The sequence below is a fragment of the Emys orbicularis genome, chromosome 1 (assembly GCF_028017835.1).
Source record: "Emys orbicularis isolate rEmyOrb1 chromosome 1, rEmyOrb1.hap1, whole genome shotgun sequence".
Classification (NCBI taxonomy): domain Eukaryota; kingdom Metazoa; phylum Chordata; order Testudines; family Emydidae; genus Emys; species Emys orbicularis.
The window spans coordinates 121,044,691-121,059,368 of NC_088683.1; the positions used below are offsets into that span (position 1 = coordinate 121,044,691).

Here is a 14,678-nt window from a genome sequence, read left to right on the forward strand (position 1 = left end):
GAGCGCTGAACTCCCCCAGGCGCGCGGGCTGCGCCTCCCTCACAGCTCAGCCCCCGGCACGTGTTCCCACCCCTGATGGCTCTGACCCCACATCCCGCCCCCAGGCTCGGGACAGGCAGCGGTGGAGGCAGGAGCCTGGTGCTGCCGCGGCCGCCAATCACTTCCAACCAGGAGCGGCCGCGGGGGGGGGGAGAGCCAAGGGAGCAGGCCCAGCTCAATGCCGCGGGGCCGCCCGCTCTGGACAAACCCATTTGTCCTCTACTCTGTGTATTACGGTAACCCCGAGACGCCCCCGAACAGAGCGAAACGTCCCAGAGCCCCCGGGGGGCTGCGCCGGGAAGGGGCAACGACTGCACGGAACCGCCAGGGAGCCCGCGGCGCGCTGCGGGATGAAGCTGCAGCTCCGCCCCGGGAACGGGACAGAAGCCTGGATCCCCGCTTGTCTTCCCCGCCCCCCGCTGTGTGACCTCACAGCCCCGCCCCCGCGAGACAGCGGACCCCGCTTGGGGGGAACGGATGGAACCGCCGCTTGCGAGAGCGAGGACGCGCGTAACTTCCGCACGGAGGCAAACAGACACTGAGCTCCATTCTTTCCCCCGCCCCCTCGGCAAACGTAACTTCCGGCAACACCAACTGCTCCGGCTCGTCGTCACTTCCTCCGCCGCCGCTTCCTGTTCCTGTCCAGCCCAGGTTGGCCTAGCTCGTGTTCCCGTCTTGTGCTGTCCCGTGTGTGCGCCCGTCGCGCGCCTCCCTCTCCTCTTTCCCGCCGCCCGCTCGCTCGCTCCCCCTACCCCAGGCCTCGCCACACGCGCCGCGCGTTCCTCCCGCCCTCCGCTTCCCCGGAGCCGCCGCCGCCGCCATGGCGATGAGACAGACCCCGCTGACGTGCTCCGGGCACACGCGGCCCGTGGTGGACTTGGCCTTCAGCGACATCACCCCCTACGGCTACTTCCTCATCAGCGCCTGCAAGGGTGAGCTCGGGGCGTGAGGGGGGCCTAGCGCGCTCCTGCCATGAATGAGCTGGGGGCGGGGGGATCCCCGGCCTGGCTCGACAGCTCTGCCTCTCTGGGGAGGGGCTGGGAGAGAGACGCGAGGGGGAGGGGCTGGTTTCCCCTGTTCTACTCTCGGCCTCCATCGGGGTACCTGAGCCCCGAAGCTGGCGGATGAGACACCCCCCCAGGTTCTAGTTACGTTACCGTGCGCTGTGGACACGGGCGGGCAGGTGACATGGGAGACACCCAAACACACCTTAAGTCCTAACCCTAGCGTGGGAGACAAAAACCTGCTGATGCCTTGCCCTGTACCCAGGCTGAGTTACCCATCTGGGATAAAGGCAGCCCCAGGAGTCGGTCTGGTGGGAAGATAGTGGGTGGGATTGTGTCACATTCCACCCACAGTGAGCATGATCTCAGCTTGACATTTCAGATTGCACAGCTGTTCGTTATGTAGTTGTAACTGTTATTTCTTGCATGCTTTGGGCAGCAGTGAAATACCTACCAGTGCTGATATTTGTGGAAACACCCTTAGGGTGTTAGCAAATTGAAAAGAATATTGACAGTTTGTACTTATTTCAGACTGTGCATACTCAGACAGTCATTACTCCATTACCTAGCTGAGTTATGTTCAGCTCACATCTTAACAGTTTTTGTCATAATCTTAAAGGGGTAGAGAATTAAAAATTTTGCTAGTGGATTTTTAAAAATTCTGAAATTAGGCACCACCACTTGGTGAAAATAGCAGTTCTACAAGTTGCTGTGAGCGCAGCCCCCTTCAACTCCTGCATTTTCTAGGTGGTAGCTGATTATAAAATGAGATGTTTTTCAAATAAATTAACTGGCTCATAATTGGACTTAGAGTGCTAGTATTACAGTACATTAGCAGCACCGAATTGACTTTTCTTCATGCTCATATCCCTTTCCAGCAGGGCTTTCTTCCAAACTTAATAAAGCTTCCACCCTCCCACCAAATGCATGCACACACATTTTATTTCTCTATATATCCCCTTCTATAAAAGACCCTTTTGGACCATTTACTGAGTCTGGGTTGTATTTGTCTGTCTACAATGCCACTCTCTAATTCTGCTTTATTTTTATAACTATATGTATCTGAAAAGTAATCTATATATCAGACAATTTAAAAATGAAACTTTTTGTAAGCAGTGTTGGCATCAAAAGCAGGTGCTAATATGTTGAAACTAAAACAAGTACAGCGCTGTTAACAGGGTGACAGAAAACTACTAATTAGTAAATGAACCAGAACACAGACAAACAGTATTATTATTTATATTGCAGTAGTGTCTAAAGGCCCCAGCAAAAATTGTGGCACCATTTTGTTAGATACACATAGCAAGAGTCAGTCCCTATATGAACAGATAAAAAATTAAAGCTCCATTTCTTATTAAATTGGTAACAAAATATATTGTTTCAAAGGTGTCACATTTCCATTGACAAAGAGCTCTGGTGTTTTCTTTTTTGTTACACAGTAATGTAACTGGAACTGTTTCATTAGAATTATGCTTGCTATTAAGTAAAATAAAGCTGTTTTATCTGAAAATTAATCTTTTTGTTTTTGCCTAGATGGTAAACCTATGCTACGCCAGGGTGACACGGGCGACTGGATTGGAACATTTCTAGGTCATAAAGGTGCCGTCTGGGGTGCCACTCTGAATAGGGATGCCACTAAAGCAGCTACAGCAGCTGCAGATTTTACAGCGTAAGTAATGATTAATACTGAAATTTCATTGTGTTGTGATTTCATCTTGTGATACTATATTTTTCTGAATTGTGGTGTTAAAGAAATTACTGTTTTATGAGACTTAAGATGGCTGAGGAGTCCAATCCATGCTCAACAGGTTTTTCCACATATATGACAGGTAGTTGCTTGGAGAGAGCACAACTGCTGGCTGGGGTACTGTACACTTTCCTTCCTTCTCCGCTGTTCCTCAGCCTCTTGAAGAGAATCACCTTGCTCAAAACAGGCTGAGGCTTGATGTATGATGCAACACCATTGCAGTCTAGTGCCAGCCAACTCTTCTCAATTCGTGGGGTCAGTGACTCTCAAGATATGCTTTCAGAGTGTCATTGTAGCATTTCCTCTGTCCCTCTGCAAGTTATGTTACCGTGACTAAATTGAGAAAAGAGGACTTGCTTCAGAAGACAAGTATCAGCCACCCACACACAATGGCCAGCCCAGTGAAGTTGATTTTTCATAATATTCAACTCAACGCTGGTGGTGGTAGCTGCAGAGAGAACGCTGGCATTTGGTGCAATGATCTTCCCATCTGATATGGAGAATCTTCCTAAGGCAGTGCTGGTGGTATCACTCCAAATGGCTTTGGTATGTCATCCATGTCTCATATATATATAAAGAAGAGTGGGAATGACTACTGCTTTGTAGACCAGGATCTTAGTTTCCATCTGCAGATCTCTGCCAATAAAGACATGATGAAGCAATTTTCCAAAGAATACCCTGGCACAACAGATCCTGTGTTCAAACTCCACATTGAAATTAGCTGTTTGGGAGAGGTGGCTACCAAGGTAAGGGAAATAGTCAACATGTTCCAGGAGTTCACCACTGATGACAGTTTGTCAGAGAAGGGGACAACTTGTGCTGGGGCAGGCTGGTGAAGCCACCTTAGTTTTCTCAATGTGGAGGAAAAGTCACAGGTGCCTGAGAAAAGATCTAGAGTGGATTGCAAGTCAGCTTTGGTGTGCATGAGGATAGCACTGTCATCAGCATACTGAAGATCACTAATAACAGTCCTGCTGACCTTAGTTTTAGAATGAAGACGTCGCAAGTTGAAGAGCTGGCCTTCCATGTGATGCAATAATCCCAGTTCCAGAAGAAAAGCAGTTACAAAGAAGAATAAAGATCATGGCAAAATAGATGGAAAAAGGATTTGGGGCAGCAACACAGCCCTGCTTAACACCAGTACAGATGATGAATGGGTCTGTCTCCAGCCCAGTGGAGAAGATGGTGGCAGTCATACCATCATGAAGTAGCCTGAGAATGCAAATGATCTTCAATGGACAACTGAACCTAGATAGCACCTTCCATAATACTCCACGATTGATGGGATCAGAGGCCTTAGTTAGGTCAGTAAATGCCATAAATAATGGCTGGTGGTGTTCTCTACACTTTTCTTGGATCTGTTGTGCTACAAAAATCATGTTGGTGGTGCCCTGAGACGGTCTGAAACCACAGTGGGATTCCAAAAGGACGTCTTCGGCAAGAGGGAGGAAATGGTTCAAAAGGATGCAAGCAACGGTCTTCCCGGCAATGGAGATGAGGTCAATGCCTCGGTAATTCCTGCACATTGACTTGTCTCCTTTCTTAAAATGATCATAATATTAGCATTCTTTAGGTCGGGTGGAATTTCCTCATTAACTCAAATTCTAACAAGTTGATGAAGTTTTTACATGAGTGCTATTCCACCAATTTTGAAGACCTTCCCAGGGACACTATCTGGGCATGGCGCCTTGTTGTGTCTAGTCTGAGTAACGGCACCCCAGACTTCCTCAGAAGATGGGGTGGGAGGGTCTGCAAGCGGTTCTGTTACTGGATGCTAAGTAATGGACTTGATGGTGGGAGCTGAGACTTCAGATTTGCGGTTCAATAGTTTCAAAGTGCTCCTTCCAACATTGCTTATGGGCTGCATTGTCCTTAAGGAGGGTGGAGCTGTCCTGAGATTTGCTTAAAAAAGCTTCTCATATCATGTTGATCAACGAAACTACAGATCTCGCTGACATTTGCCTGTTGCCACTGATTCTTGATGTCTCGCAGCCTCCTTTGAACTACAGCTTTAAGCCTATATTAAGTCTCTCATTTTTGCAGGTTCATTTTGCCAAGTGTAAAATGGTGTTCTCTACACCTTTCTTCTGATGAATAAGTGCTAAGATTTCCTCATTCTCATTAAACTAATTTTGATGGTGGCGAGTGGAGTATGCAATCTCTTCAGCATCTTGTGAATCATAGAATATCAGGGTTGGAAGGGACCTCAGGAGATCATCTAGTCCAACCCCCTGCTCAAAGCAGGACCAATCCCCAATTAGATTTTTGCCCCATATCCCTAAAAGGCCCCCTTAAGGATTGAACTCACAACCCTGGGTTTAGCAGGCCAATGCTCAAACCACTGAGCTATCATCCCCCCCCCCATTAATGAAGCTATCCCTCCCCCCCGCCCCCAAATTAATGAAGCTATCCCATCTCCTAGAACTGGAAGGGACCTTGAAAGGTCATTGAGTCCAGCCCCCTGCCTTCACTAGCAGGACCAAGTACTGATTTTGCCCCAGATCCTTAAGTGGTCCCCTCAAGGATTGAACTCACAACCCTGGGTTTAGCAGGCCAATGCTCAAACCACTGAGCTATCCCCCCCCCCATGGTCTTGAACTCCTCCCAGTGTGTTTGGATATCATTGATGTTGTCGGGTAGGTCAGAGAGCCTCTCATGAGGTTACAGTGGACGAGAAGCTGGATATGAGTCAACATTCCCCATTCATGGTGAGCAGAAGGAATCCTGAAAAGGACTGCTCAGTAGTGGCCGCAGCTGTCAAATTGTGCTTCTGTCTCACAAGTCCAAGCGAAAGATGACCAACACACGGCCACCGCTTGCATGCAGATTAGTGACTAGGGACTCCCAGAGATCACTGCTCGTCCACACCACTACTCATCCATTGCCGCGGGAATTTGTTAGTGGGAGATGTTAACACCATTGACAGAGGCCTACGTGTGAAATCTTTTAACGTGAGTCAGTGCACAAGTGGCAACCTCACAAAACTTGACAGGAAGGAGCCCTGGAGCCGATGGCAGGGAAGTTTGAGACAACCGGAGGTGTCAGTCCTGCTGCAGCCCTTACCTACCTTCACAGCTGCAGAGAACTGACAGGTCCTCGAAATACACCTGTTCTGCACGCTTTGTCTGGAACCTCCCCTGAGAACTGTTCACCAAGGGTGGCCCTACCAGGAGTACACAACTCCGGATGACATAGTTCTGAGGGTCATTGGGACACACAAGCCTCTCCACCACAACAGGATAACGATCCAAGGAGAGGAATGGTAGTTAATACTGTCAAGTTGGATAACTGCCCTATTTTCTGGATGAACAGCCTGATTAATAGCATATAGTGGCCTACACAGACAATTCAGGTATCCTTCATAATTCTTAATTATGTTGCAGTTATGTGGGATACCAGAGTTAATGATTTTGTTCCACCACTGCTAATTCCCTACTTTTAACACTCCGTTTTTCCATTGCTCAAGGGTCAGGTAGTAATCCATACAACTTTCCCACCAAGATTTTGCATAGAAGCATGTAATTCAAAGTACTTGCTGTTAAATGAAATTGATGAATATTGGATATTCTTGAGCCTCAGTCTTACAAAGACTTAAGCACAAACTTAACTTTATGCACTGTGAGCAGTCACCTTGATGTCACTGGGGATACTCGCAGTGTGGAAAGTTAAGTATGTGTGCAAGTCTTTGTGAAAATGTGAATTCCACTCATGAGCACTTAGTCTATGTAGATCTAAGTAGGAATACTGTACCAATCTACCTCTAAAGCTACAAGTGCTGTTAATCCTGAACTGCTCCAGAGAGAAGAGAGGTAGGAGCAATGGGCTGGTAGTACAAAAGAATTAAGGAAATGGCTTTTAGGGGGAAAAAAGTATTCTCACAAACAAATCATTTCCAGTATTGGGTTTTAACTGTTTGAGAAACTTATCTTTATCCAGAATGGTGATCCCTAGTGTGCAGTAATGATCAGAACATAGTAATTATGTATAAAAAGGTCTATTGTGTTAGAAATAATGGTAATTATCTGGGAAATGTCCCTGTAACCAGAACAGCCAAATTAGCTTGTAATAAAGTCAGTACTGGCTAATGAAACCACACTTGTACTTTCTTGTCTTTCAGTAAAGTATGGGATGCTGTTTCAGGGGATGAACTGATCACACTGGCTCACAAGCATATTGTCAAAAGTGTGGATTTTACTGAGGTATGAAAAATCTTTGTCTTATTTGTCAGGGAATCAAACAATTGAATGTAACTGCTGCCCTTGTTTTCATGTGCTTTATGCTTTGTCAGGGAGAGGTTCAGGTGAACTTTTCATTTCTGAGGGATGAACTAAATGTAATAGGTGTTTTAACGGGTTTCTAGAAAAGTGCTATTGTAATATTCATACTAACATTTTAGTTTTTAATAAAAAAGCTGACTTGCCATGACTTCTAACTATTTCAGGACAGCAATTACCTGTTGACAGGTGGACAAGATAAATTGTTGCGTATTTATGACTTGAGCAAGCCAGAAGCAGGTTAGTCCGTTTTTCTTATCCTACTGACGCATTCATTTTGTAGAGTTGCACACAATTCAGTTGACTGTTCCTTTGAAAATATTCAAATCTGTTCTATTTCATGAATTATACTTAAGAGATCAAGATTTGAAATTCTGTTCTTAATGGTTGGTGTTGATAGGATTTGAGATCTAAATTACTGTTGTAGGATGTGCTGAAAATCTCTAGCATCCTTCAGGTTGCTTTACCTCTTATTTATTTTACTGTCAACACTAGCTTGATTTGAAGTTTTCTATTTTAAAAATGTGCAATCATTTAAACTGTTTGATGTCTCATCAGTATGAAGCATGGGTTCATGCACCCAAGGTACCTGCCTCTCTGTGTTTGCCGGGCTCCGTGTGCTCGTATCTTGCATTTACCTGCAGGGACATGTAAACTTGTTTAACACCAGCTACTTTGTAATGTTCCCAGTATTTCTAGACTAGGGGCTCATCTACACAATAAAATTGTGCTGGTTTAATTTAAATGGATTTTTAAACAGTTAGTTTGAGCCTGTGCAAAATCCTGTGTGGACACTCATTTTGGTTTGAGTGTCTCATTTCAGTTTAGCTTATACCTGTTTCTAATTTACTTGTTCTCAACTGAGACTTAACTGAAGTAAGAGAGTTAGCATTAATTTAACTTCATTAGTTTAAATTCATACATGAAGTTAAATTGGTGCAACTTTCTTGTGTAGACAAGCACTAAGAAGCAGGTATCAGTTTGGCCTGTGTCACTCACTCCTGGAATTACTTCAGGTAAAAAATAAAATACAACTCTATCCACTTGACAGCATTGTCATCCTGATGCCATTTACTGATTTATGACAACTGGTAATTATTTATAGTGACTTATAAACAAGGTGAAATGGTTTGTTCATTGATTTTAAGTGGTAAGATTTTTTTTTTTTAAATCTCCCTGTTATTTCATGTACTAAGATGTTTGCTTTAATCTTAAGAACCTCAGGTGGTCAGTGGACATACTTCGGGTATTAAAAAGGCTTTATGGAGCAGTGATGACAAACAGATCCTTTCAGCTGATGATAAAACTGTCCGGTAAGAAACACTAACTTTCCATTTTTTTATTTTTTTTTAAATGCTGTTATCTCTCCATATAATTGTATGTGTGTACAGTTGGCTTTTGGGTTTATAATACCAAAAACATAGTTATATTTAGAACTCAGATTCATTTATTTCTGTAACTTAAGTATATAAACTTCAATAGTCAGTGTCTGATTTGTGGTATGTGTGATTCCTAATTATTATATACCAGGTAGGGTGGTCTTATATTGACCTTTCTTAATTTATGAGGGTATATAACTGAGATAAGAATTGTTAATCATGTGATCTTATCAAATATGCTTTCTGTCACTAAGCCCCAATATACCAGTTGATTAATTTCATATTGTTAAGTCACTGCCCTCTGCCTTTTTCATGGCAAAACCCCCAGAGAGGATGAATTCATAACTGGGATGAGTCCTGTCATTGAGGCATTGGGAGGGAACTCTTATTGCCTTTGCAGAGATAGTGGCAAACAAATGACTTGGCCTTTAGTAACATGTCCATCATAGTCAAGCTTGAAAAATGTACCAGTCAGAGGCTGATATAAAAGATGGGGAAGAGTTCTGCTGTTTGGAGGCAGTGCTCTGGTGACCAGCTCAGTCCTCTTCCCCACCTTGCCACACTAGTGAGAAAAGGAAGGGCGCTGGGATTCTTACAAGTGTCCTACCCCATCACTGTATCTTTGGCTCAAGTCTGACTAGTAGGGGTCTGATAAACTTGAAGCCCCCACAGCCCCTCTGACTGGAGAGGAAGAGCATTCTTTTTGGTTTTTTTCCCCATAGCCTAGAACCTCCTGAGCAAGCTTGGCGGAATCTATACTACTACCGCTGCTGTGACCAGGGTGTTACCTCCTCTCCCCATCCCCTAGACTTCTGTCTGATGTGATGTTGAGTGCAGAGTAGTAGAGATCGGTGGAATGGGGTGGGGTTAACTCTGCCATTCAGTCCCTCCTCAGTCTCCATTTTATCTCCATCAGTAACTGATGGGTTCACAGTTGTTCGCAGGGTTTGAAATACACCTCCAATATAACGCTGTCACGATATAACGCTGTCCTCGGGAGCCAAAAAATCTTACTGCGTTATAGGTGAAACCGCGTTATATTGAACTTGCTTTGATCCACCGGAGTGCGCAGCCCCGCCCCCCTGGAGCACTGCTTTACCGAATTCTATCCGAATTTGTGTTATATCGGGTCGCGTTATATCGAGGTAGAGGTGTAATAGTAATTACAACTGGAAATATCCTGATTAGTTATCCTGAAGCTTAGCAGAGGCCCTAAAGTTGACAGTTTGCAGTCATAGGAAGACAGAATTGCATATGGTGTTTTATATTTAGACTGTTAGTACAACTACATCTTGCTGTAAATGAAACGTGAGATACTATATATGTATTAGCATTGGTCCCCCCTGCATCCGCACCAGAAAAAGCTTCCTGCTTACCAGCCGGGGTTTTGAAGTCTTGATCATAAGTGTTATCACTAGGAAGCTGGATTGCTCAGGGCACTGGTGATTGTGTACAGAGCTCATCATCCCTGGGTGACTGACTGAAACACCAGACCAGTTTAACAGTGTAAGTATCACCGTTGCTGCGTTCTGCTCCAGAGATAGCTGTATTTTAAGAGCGTGTTGTGGCCAGTGATTAAGATCAGCATACCGTTAACAATCTAGAATGACTAGAACCAATTTTGGAGTTTTTGTTTAGGTAGCATTTGTAAATCAAAGTATTGCATTGATGGGAATGAAAGTAATGTGGTTTACTCAAGTAATTTTAAGCGTCTTTTTTTTCACAGCCTCTGGGACCGGAATACCATGACTGAAGTAAAAGCAATAAATGTTGCAATGTCTGTGAGCAGCATGGAGTATGTTCCCGAGGGGGAGATACTGGTGGTAACCTATGGGAGGACTATTGCTTTTCATAGTGCAGAGACGTAAGTTTCAAACTTGAAATCTTCAGAAGTATAAAGAGGAGTAGAGGGCATATGGGAGAGGTGACAGGTGACACTGAGCCAGTATGGTTGTGGGGAAAGGATCTTGATCTTCCACACTAATGAAACTAAAATTTCCCCTTCCATCCCTTTCTTTTTTTTTCTGCCCTTGTTTTCCCCAAAATAAAGGGGTATAGACCCTCAGCTTTAGTTTAACTATAAAAATCTATCTGAAATAGTACTTGAAAATCATTAGCAGCTAACAATTGTTTGCAGGTCTCTATCCAGTTCTTATTGCACAAAGGGTGTATCACTAAACCACCTCAGTTTGTAGTGATTAGCATCTTTGTTCGGAATGGTGGTAGAGAGGCAAAGGTCTGACTGAGGTTGGGGACTGAACTACTCAATCAGCCCTAGAATCAAACTTACTAGCAGACACTTCTAAACTAATGGACATATAAATTTGCCACAGCTATACATGGGTATAGTGCTTATAATAAATGCTCTTGTTGAGAATTATTATTTGTATTGGCTTCTCTATATAATATCTCAGTCAGGATCAGGGCCCAGTTGTGGACAAACTCCCTGCAGAGCTTACAGTTTAAGAAGCCTTTTTGTTAAAGGACAACTTTCCAACAAATTACTCATTAACTCACTGTTAAGACTCTTGTACTAGCGAATAAGTAACAAGGTACCAGTGTCCAAGAGTTTACAGTATAAAATTAGACGAAACAATTTGAAGACAAGGAAAAAGAAGAGATTAAGGGAAGAACAAGGGCGGCAGACAAGAATCCTACGACTTTGTTTGGCTATGCATGTATCATCAGGCAGCAAATGTTTTTGCATGTATAATTTATACAATAAAACTAATTTTGGTTTAATATGATATACTTAATTTATATCATATTATCATACTTCAACTTAAAGTAAAAATCTGAGGTTGTAGTGCAACACAAGTAGCCCATGCAAGAGAACTGTCACAGTGCGTACAATAAGTGAGGCATTGGTCACAAAACGTTAAGGTGTAATAGCTTGTCTTTAGCTTAGTGAAATGCAAATTTACCATCTTAAGATTTATACTGGAAACAGCATTTTTAAGAAAGCTGTGATTTGTAGGAACAGCATCACATTTTCCTAGACTGACAGGCTTAAAGTGCTGTTTTTAAAGTGTTTTTTAAAAACATGTATAGCATTAACAAAACTTTTTTCCCTAGTCTGGAGCAGATTAAATCGTTTGACGCTCCTGCTACAGTCAACTCTGCATCCCTTCACCCTGAGAAAGAATTTCTTGTTGCAGGTGGTGAAGACTTTAAACTTTATAAATATGACTATAATACAGGAGAAGAGCTAGGTAAGTTTTCCAGATTTCATGTGGTAAAGATTATAATTTTATTTCACAATATCTTGTGATAACTTGTACTCAGATTAAATTTGAAAGTTTATTTAGCTCTCTCATTATTTCAGAACACATTTGTTACATATTTAAAGGCATGCTGTTAACTTTAACTAGTCTAAAAACTATAGCCCGCAGCCTCCTGCACCAACAAACCTAACAAAACATTTTTAGAGCAACCTGGAATAAGCAGGCATCCACTCCAATAGAAATCCATGAGTCAGATTCAGTGTTGATGTAAATGGTAGTGTAAATTGCATATCGGGTGTAAAGTAGTGTGGCATTCACTGGTTGCGCAAAAAAATGTTACTTAAACATTTTGTTTGCTTGTATGGACAATGCACATGTTTGTTTCTCCACATTCTTTATCTGTTTTTTGCCAGCCAAATGAATTTAGCAATATTCTTGTTTTTGAAGCACACGAGAATCTTGCCAATTCAAGTCCCATACTAGTTTAGAATAATGGATATAGGTGGGAGGATGGATGGAAGAGCCTGATGTGCACTCGTGATACCTGTGTCTTATTTGTTGGCATGCTTGCTTTATACAAGAAGGGAAATGGTTATTTCCCTGGAACAGTCTATTAACTTGTCAGTTTTTAATTCAATAGCACATTTTGATAGGCACCAAAATTCAAGTTCGCCGGGGTGCAACTGTAGCTTGTACTCCTTGGTCTGAGAAGATACATGTGCAACCTTTTGAGAAACTGCTGTATTTAAAAAATAAAACAAAACAACAACAACTTCCTTCCCTTCCCCTCTTCACCAGTAATTCATTAGTTCTATTTATTTGTTGCCTAAAATTTGAAACTTAACACTGTGCCAAAACTATTTCTTATAGAATCTTACAAAGGACACTTTGGTCCCATTCACTGTGTGAGATTTAGCCCAGATGGAGAGTTGTATGCTAGTGGCTCTGAGGATGGAACGTTAAGACTGTGGCAGACGACAGTAGGGAAAACATACGGTCTTTGGAAATGTGTAGTTCCTGGTAAGAACTTTGTGTGTATTTTTGTAAAACTCAGTTGCATCCGAACTTGTCAAAATCTTGTACAACTAGTTGCCGGTTAAAAGTCAGACCTGCCAGAGTAACTTCTTTCCTTTAACAATCTCTGTATCAGACCCATTCAATTTAAGTACATAAATACTTGCTGTTTCTTTTTTGCAGCTACAAAATTAACCTTTTAAAACCAATAAGCTAATTTAATAAACACTTTCTCGGTGAATATTCTAAGCAAAATAGTCTCATATAGAGTTTTTTCCTTTGGTGTTATAGAAATGTAAAATAAGACTCAACACGTGAAACACTGTATTTTTTTCAGTAATTTAAGCAAGGGCAAGACAGTAGAAACAAGTGTGTATAAGTAGAGAAGCAAACAGAGGTATTGTAAAATTGAGGGAATTTTAAAAATAAATATGATAAAACCAGCAATAAAATGCTTAACCCCATGCAGAACAGCTCTCCAGTAATGGGAAGTGTTTGCCAACCCTCCCGCCCCTCTCACCACTAGACAAAGTTTTAAAATAAACTTTTTTTCTTTTTCTTTCTCACTTAAAAATAACTGGGGATCTTCTATCAGAGTCTGAGGTGAATGGGGATTAGGATTAGCAAAATTAGAATAAATGTTTTTGTTTTTCACAGAAGAGGAGGGTGGAGAGCTGGCAAAAGCAAGGGTCAGCCTTCCAGGAACGGCAGAAGAGGAGCTAGGTAATGTATTGATAACTATCTACTTCAAATACACCTAACAGTGTCAAAACTAATCCACAGGGATTAATCTGCGTAACATTTCCTTTTGTCTTTGTGGATACGGTGTCAACTCTTTACTGATGCTTTTCAAAATTCACAAGATCCCTGAAACTAGTTTCCTGAGAATATGTGGAAATAGCCAAACATTTAAAAAAAAATCAAGAAGCTAATGAGAAAATTATAGACCAGTGAGTAGAACTGTGTATAATCTTGTAAACTGTTTTAAAGGGATATGGTGAAACATTTATGAAAAGTTTAATTTTAAAGATGGTTTCAGGTCCTGCTATGGTGGTTATTTTATTTTCTGTATCTAAGGTGAAGTTTGAAAATAATTTTCCTATTTTAACCACAGAAGACCTTACTTCTGAAAATTCAGATTCCATCTACAGCTCAACTCCTGAAGTTAAGGCTTGACCATCACAGCTGTTATGCAACAAATGGACATAGAGACTAAATCAAGCAAACGGTGATAAGCAGCAGCCTTCCAGAGTGCGCTCTCTACATAAGGCAAAGATGGGCAGTAATTGATGAGAATGTGTTGGAACTGGCTAGGTGGTATCCATAAGAGAACTGAGTATCGAAAAAGACAAGTAGTAGAGTTTTGCTATATTTTAGCGCACCTGCCTACTGTCTTTTTGAATGAAGTGTGCAAGCCAAGATCCAGTCTCTCCAATTTCAATTAAACTTACTGTAGTGTGTTTTCTTTATTATGGAGAAAAAATTTAATGGCTTTTACCAGTATTTTTTCTGAAAGCTGAAAGATGTGGCTTTAGTTGTAAAGCAGGGATTATGTGCTCGAGTATTTGGTTCGGTTTTTCTGTTTCATTGTACACCGCTTCTGAACATCTAACCGTTTTCAGTTGTCTAAATAAAATGCCTTGACAACAGACTCATATTTTATTGTTGTTAACATTGGGTTCATATTCATTTTTTTTTAGTATTCTGCAAAGAGAAAAAGGGAACAAGAGCATTTTTTCATATTAAAGTCTCTGGAATAGTGGGTGACAGGTACCCTGCTTCACAAGTGTTGTATCTTTTATTCTTTAAACTTATTTAAAATCTCTAAAAGATCAATTTTTGAAACACCTGAAGTATATACTGCAAAAATATTTTGGTTGTACATCAGAATTGTTTCAGAAGTTGACCATATTCCTTTACAGTGGATTTGTACAGAGCATGCTTTTAGTCATCAGAACTGGCTTACAAAATAGGTTTCTTTTTTCCTTCAATATAAA

At 42.1% G+C, this 14,678-nt stretch overlaps 1 protein-coding gene across 1 annotated transcript; it reads left to right on the forward strand.

Annotated features, from left to right (window-relative positions):
- Nucleotides 1-657: 657 nt before the first annotated feature.
- On the forward strand, nt 658-14,330 carry STRAP (serine/threonine kinase receptor associated protein). Its single transcript, XM_065398931.1, has 10 exons — nt 658-971; nt 2,577-2,712; nt 6,908-6,989; nt 7,232-7,304; nt 8,281-8,377; nt 10,170-10,307; nt 11,519-11,655; nt 12,538-12,687; nt 13,339-13,404; nt 13,796-14,330. Exons 1-10 carry the CDS (start codon nt 860-862, stop codon nt 13,855-13,857), a joined length of 1,053 nt encoding a protein of 350 aa, XP_065255003.1. The 5' UTR covers nt 658-859; the 3' UTR covers nt 13,858-14,330.
- Nucleotides 14,331-14,678: the final 348 nt, after the last annotated feature.

Excerpts from the sequence above, each read along its gene's own strand:
- STRAP (XM_065398931.1), top strand. The coding sequence starts at position 860 with ATGGCGATGAGACAGACCCCGCTGACGTGCTCCGGGCACACGCGGCCC. Across the intron at positions 7,305-8,280 it reads CTTGAGCAAGCCAGAAGCAG|AACCTCAGGTGGTCAGTGGA; the intron begins GTTAGTCCGTTT and ends TTTAATCTTAAG. Across the intron at positions 13,405-13,795 it reads AACGGCAGAAGAGGAGCTAG|AAGACCTTACTTCTGAAAAT; the intron begins GTAATGTATTGA and ends TTTTAACCACAG.